Genomic DNA, 6,211 nt, shown 5'->3' with positions numbered 1-6,211 from the left:
TTTTTTTTTTTTTTTTTTTTTTTTTTTTTTTTTTTTTTTTTTTTTTTTTTTTTTTTGATAAAGACCTTTCATAAAATTCAAAACCTAAAGAATAGTAAAGAATAAAGTCTTGAGAACATGATTTAGAAAAATGCTACTCGGTTTCTTGTCCTATTGGACTTCCCATTATTTTTATCAATTATTGTTAATTATTATTATCGATTATCAATTATTATTATTATTATTATTATTATTATTATTATTATTATTATTATTATTATTAGCTAAGTTACACCCCTAGATAGAAAAGTCCAAGGGTTCCAACAAGGTAAAATAACCCAGTGAGGAAAAGAAATAACGAAATAAATAAACTACAAGATTAGCAATAAACAATTGAAATAAAACACTTTTAAAACACTAACTATATTTAAATAGACCTCTCATATATAAAATATAGATAGAGATTTATGTCAGCCTATTCAAGATAAAAAAAAAATCACATCTTTAAAATAAAACACTTTGAAATCAGTAACTATATCAAAATAGATCTTTCATATATAAAATATAAATAAAGATTTATGTCAGCCTATTCAAGATAAAAAAAAAATCACATGTTTAAAATAAAACACTTTGAAATCAGTAACTATATCAAAATAGATCTTTCATATATAAAATATAAATAAAGATTTATGTCAGCCTGTTCAAGATAAAAAAAAAAAAATCGCTGTATGTTTGATCTCGAGAGGTAAAACAAACGAATAGATTCATCACTCATTTTATTAAAATCAATATTCCGGTAAAAAGTATATAAAAAAGTACACTATACCTATTAATAAAGTTCAAGGATATGCAACAAAGCGTACCTCCTCCTTCTCCATTAAATTTCCTTCCCATCTGGAAACAAAGGAACCCCCCCAAATATTCCTGGGGTCGGGGGGGGGGGGCACACAAAGGCAAAAAGAAGGCGGGCATCGCATAACCCTAAAGTAATGATGGAAACTAAACATGTGGCAGTCGAAGATAGGAAACTTAAAACATTGCCCATTCCAGAAGAGCAACCTGAAGGCAAATGCTCTCTCTCTCCCCTCATATTCATTTTCAAATACGTTTCCAATCTTGCCCAGCACGTACAGAACATACAGAGAGAGAGAGAGAGAGAGAGAGAGAGAGAGAGAGAGAGAGAGAGAGAGCAAAGTAAGATGAATATGAGTAGAGCGAAAGAGAATACTCAAGAACGCAAAATGAGAGAGAGAGAGAGAGAGAGAGAGAGAGAGAGAGAGAGAGAGAGAGAGAGAGAGAGAGAGAGATCAAAATAAGATGAATATGAGTAGAGAGAAAGAGAATACTCAAGAACGCAAAATAAGAAGAGAGAGAGAGAGAGAGAGAGAGAGAGAGAGAGAGAGAGAGAGAGAGAGCGCGCGCAAAGTAAGATGAATATGAGGAGAGCGAGAGAGAATATTCAATAACACAAAATAAGAACAGAGAGAGAGAGAGAGAGAGAGAGAGAGAGAGAGAGAGAGAGAGAGAGAGAGAGAGAGTGTGTTTGTCATACACCCACAGGCGATCTATCCAAATAAGAATATTTAAAAAGTGTAAGTGTGGAAAATTATTTCCGGTTCCAACCAAAGCGCATTAAGGTCAATATATTTTTCTCTGCGAACTTCAAAAACACATTGCCGTCTCTATTCAGGGTCTCAATGAGCATCAGGGAGATGAAAAGTAGTTTTTGACGACCCTCCCTCTAATCTCCTGGTCTCCTCCCCCTCCCCCCTTTCCTTCTGTCTCTAAAGGGAGTATGGAGAATTATTACCAAGTGTTTCGTGTTTCTTAAAATTTTCGCGTGAGCGCACTAACACCCATAGAGGGACAGGCAGGCTGAGAAAGATAGAGGGACATTGCAGGCTGAGAAAGATAGAGGGATATTGAAGGCTCAGAAAGATAGAGGGACATTGCAGGCTGAGAAATATAGAGGGACATTGCACGCTGAGAGAGATAGAGGGAAATTGCAGGCTGGGAAATACAGAGGGGCATTGCAGGCTGGGAGAGATAGAGGGAAATTGCAGGCTGGGAAATATAGAGGGACATTGCAGGCTGAGAGAGATAGAGGGACAATGAAGGCTGAGATAGATAGAGGGACATTGCAGGCTGAGATAGATAGAGGGACATTGCAGGCTGCGAAATATAGAGGGACATTGCAGGCTGAGAAAAATAGAGGGACATTGCAGGCTGAGGAAGATAGAGGGACACTGCAGGCTGAGGAAGATAGAGGGACATTGCAGGCTGAGAAATATTGAGGAACACTGCCGGCTGAGAAAGATAGAGGGACATTGCAGGCTGAGAAAGATATAGGGACATTGCCGGCTGAGAAATATAGAGAGACACAGCAGGCTGAGAAAGATAGAGGCACATGTCAGACAGAAAGACAGATAAAAGTGCAGGGCACTAACCGGCATACATTGAGAGAAAGAGAACTTTAATTAATTATAAAGTTATAAAAAAATATGTAATACATCTAGATTATTAACTAACGATGATATTAAAGATTAAATATTATGAACTTATAGGTACATTTCATCGCACTAACGACAGTAAAGTACTCAATATACTTATGCTAAAAACAAATTAAAAACCAAATCAAGAATTATAAACATGCCAAGGCTGTAGGTAGTTACAGTCATTGCAATAGGTCTATACGATGTTATTCTTTCACTAAATTATGTATTGAAGTTTTAGAAAATCCATCCAAAAAAAAAAATAATTGATGCCTATATCCAAATAATTAAATTTTTGACAGTATTGAGCCTCATGCTGGAGAAGGGCTGACTTTAAAAGTTGACTGTATGTTGAATTGTTGTTTGTCAAAGGTGTCTTACAAGTGCTAAGCATATGTACTGTTTCTGAAATTCTTCATGAAACTTTAAAATCAATTCTTGTTGGTTTTCACTCAGTTTAATCATAGCAATCTAACTTAAAATAATTTATTTGAAGTATTTTAAAATTTTAACAACTAAAACTCTGCCGATTTCTCTAAATAAATCTTCAGAGAAAATCTAAATCTACTTTTTTTTGTATATTAACCGATATTTACCATTCATATATGAAATGATAGGTAAATCTATACTCTAAACATTTACAGTAGGGTTTTGGATAACTATAAAAAGACTCATATAAGAAATATGCTGAAAATAATAGGATGATACCTGAACGAAAAAGTTATTTTGCATATATATATATATATATATATATATATATATATATATATATATATATATATATATATATTTTTTTTTTTTTTATTCCGTCAACAACTTGGCTGATATAAACAAAAAATATAAGACTTAAAGAGGATACAGAGCACATATGCTCCTTGTAAGTCTTATAAGAAGTCATTAGGGGACATAAAAATGGCAAACAGCCTAGAGCACATAAAATTCATTCCATACATTATAATACTCTCACAAGAGAGAGAGAGAGAGAGAGAGAGAGAGAGAGAGAGAGAGAGAGAGAGAGATACTAAGGATAGATAAAACAATGTAAAATAAGGCAAAGGCTAATTAGAGATAGCATATAACCGAGAGCACATAAAATTAATTCTTTTCACAACAAAACTCTTACAAAAGTAAGTACGAGAGAGAGAGAGAGAGAGAGAGAGAGAGAGAGAGAGAGAGAGAGAGAATAGATAAAACAATGGAAAATAAGGCAAAGGCTAATTGGATATAGCATATAACCGAGGACATAAAATTCAATCTTTTCACAATAATACTCTTACAAAAGTATGTAAGAGAGAGAGAGAGAGAGAGAGAGAGAGAGAGAGAGAGAGAGAGAGAGAGAGAGAGGTACAAAAACCAAGAGACAATAATGCAAAGGCTAATTGCACATGAGCAGTCCCAAACAACTTTCCAATTGCTCTTGGTAGTAACGGGTAAAACATTGCAACGATGGCTATCGTAAGCAGGGTTGCCAGGTATTTTAAATGAGAAAAGGCCAACTTCTAATCAACCGCAGCTTTAAAAGGCAAACCTAATAGTAGAAAAAGGCCAAAAATATAGTATCTAAGGCCCGTCTTTTTTTCATGATATTACTAAGGACGGGAGCACAATAGCGACTCTGTGGCACCACAAAGCCACGCCACGCCTGTGGCGGGGATGAGCGACAGAGAGCCGCAGTCGCTTGCCACAGTCGCTAGTTTGCACGGCAAAACTTGAAAACAATGGAAACCTATGGGAGACTGCATCCCCGACACACGATGCTGTGGCTTTGTGGCGCCACAGAGTCGCTACACTAGCAACTCTGTGGCGCCACAAAGCCACGCCATGTCTGTGGCGGGGATGAGCGACAGAGAGCCGCAGTCGCTTGCCACAGTCGCTAGTTTGCGCGGCAAAACTTGAAAACAATGGAAACCTATGGGAGACCACATCCCCGCCACACGATGCTGTGGCTTTGTGGCGCCACAGAGTCGCTAGTGTGCTCCCAGCCTAATGGCCAACCAATTTTAAAAAGGCCAAATCTGAGGTGTATTTGGGCTGAAAAAGGCCAACCTAGCAAACCTGATCGTAAGTGAGAGCAAGCAAGACTCGTGATCTGGTAATATGCATACAGAGCACGAGATCATTCGCCAAAGGACAAAAGCGTTGCTCTTTATAGCATTCGAACACGCGAAAATTACATAAAAGTCGCTCTTCACGCAACATACAATTTCGTTATGGCGACGTGATCTACGGCCATCCGCATGAAATGCAGCTTTTAGCGTTGCAGATATTCTGCGAAAGATAAACAGAAAAAACTGTCTAAATGTAAGTAATGGCTGACCATGCTAGAAAATTTGAAAATGTTAAATGAGGCTCTCAGTAGTTTGTTAAGGCAATTAGTCAAATTAGCCGTCAATATTTCACCACGGCAATGTGGACAGGACACGAAGGAACACGTTATGCGGAAAATAAACAAATATGGCCGACTGGGTGTAATAGAGATCCAGTTTAGACAGAGAAAATTTAACGAATAGTTGTTTTAAGGTTATTGAATTAGATTTTTCAATTCAACCCAATGTGTGGGATTAAGCAAAAGAGTTATTGGTTATGTAAACATCTATCATTATTATTATTATTATTATTATTATTATTATTATTATTATTATTATTATTATTACTTGCTAAGCTAAAACCCTATAGTTAATTCTTTTTAGTGAGGCAGATTTGCACAGACTCGCAGGATTGCCCTTTTAGCTCTGAAAAGTTTCCTGATCGCTGATTGGTTGGACAAGATAATTCTAACCAATCAGGTAGCAGGAAACTTTTCCGAGCTAAAAGGGCACCGCTGCGAGTCAGTGCAAATGCGCATCATTAAAGAAAATTGAGTATAGTTGGAAAAGCAGGATGCTAGAAGCCCAAGGGCTCCAACAGGGAAAATAGCCCACTGATGAAAGGAAATAAGGAAAAACTACAAGAGAAGTTTAAGAACAATATATTAAATAAACAAGGTATAATTTACAGATTATTCTCAGTACGTCTGACTTGAAATATAATAAATCCTAATATAACAGTGACAAAAAGTTAAATATCTACACATAACGTAGCTCTTTGGGACAGACGTAAACTTTTTTTTTTTTTTTACGTGACAGATCGATTCTTTAAGGAGAAATATTTATTGTGGTCTGAAATACGAATTTATATAGCTAATTTAACGATTTTCGAAATATTGTGATTTAAATATAATATTACAACATTGCAATCATTATTCATCAATGAAAAAAACTGACAAGACACAAAGAAATTTACTGACTGGTGAACGCCAGACTGGGGTTTGAGTCCCAATAAAACTTGTTAGTTCCTTTGATCGCTGCAACCTCACCATTCCTGTGAGTTATGGATGGGGCGTTGTAGAGGGAAGCCTATAGGTCTATCTACTGAGTCCTCAGCAGCCATTGCCTGGCACTCCTTGGTTCTCTCTAGAGGTGAGATAGGGTTGGGGCGCTGATCATATGTATATACGGTCCGTTTCTAAGGCATTGTCCAGCTTGATAGGGCAATGTCATTGTCCTTTACCTCTGCCATTCATGAGCAGTCTTTAATCATATGGTTAGTCCCAAGGGTATTGTCTTGCTTGATAGGTTAATGTCACTATCCCTTCCCTCTGCTAATCATGAGTGGCCTTTAAACCTTTAAGCCTTTAGACTAGCACAAATTATGCAATACAGATGAATAAGAAATCCAAAAATTAAGATTAAAAAAAAACA

The 6,211-nt window shown here is 36.5% G+C and overlaps 1 protein-coding gene across 1 annotated transcript; it reads left to right on the top strand.

Annotated features, from left to right (window-relative positions):
- Positions 1-984: 984 nt before the first annotated feature.
- On the top strand, positions 985-2,273 carry LOC137649488 (octapeptide-repeat protein T2-like). Its single transcript, XM_068382472.1, has 2 exons — positions 985-1,044; positions 1,842-2,273. The coding sequence occupies exons 1-2, from the start codon at positions 985-987 to the stop codon at positions 2,271-2,273; spliced, it is 492 nt and encodes a 163-aa protein (XP_068238573.1).
- The last annotated feature ends 3,938 nt before the right edge of the window (positions 2,274-6,211 follow it).

The sequence above is a fragment of the Palaemon carinicauda genome, chromosome 11 (assembly GCF_036898095.1).
Source record: "Palaemon carinicauda isolate YSFRI2023 chromosome 11, ASM3689809v2, whole genome shotgun sequence".
Taxonomy (NCBI): Eukaryota; Metazoa; Arthropoda; class Malacostraca; order Decapoda; family Palaemonidae; genus Palaemon; species Palaemon carinicauda.
The sequence above is the reverse complement of the archived record's forward strand: the minus strand, read 5'-3'. Positions and strand labels throughout refer to the sequence as shown.

What these genes read in the sequence shown, in the direction of transcription:
- LOC137649488 (XM_068382472.1), top strand. Translation starts at nt 985, where the DNA reads ATGTGGCAGTCGAAGATAGGAAACTTAAAACATTGCCCATTCCAGAAG. An exon ending in TCCAGAAGAGCAACCTGAAG is followed by an intron (nt 1,045 to 1,841) that starts GCAAATGCTCTC and finishes TAACACCCATAG; the next exon opens with AGGGACAGGCAGGCTGAGAA.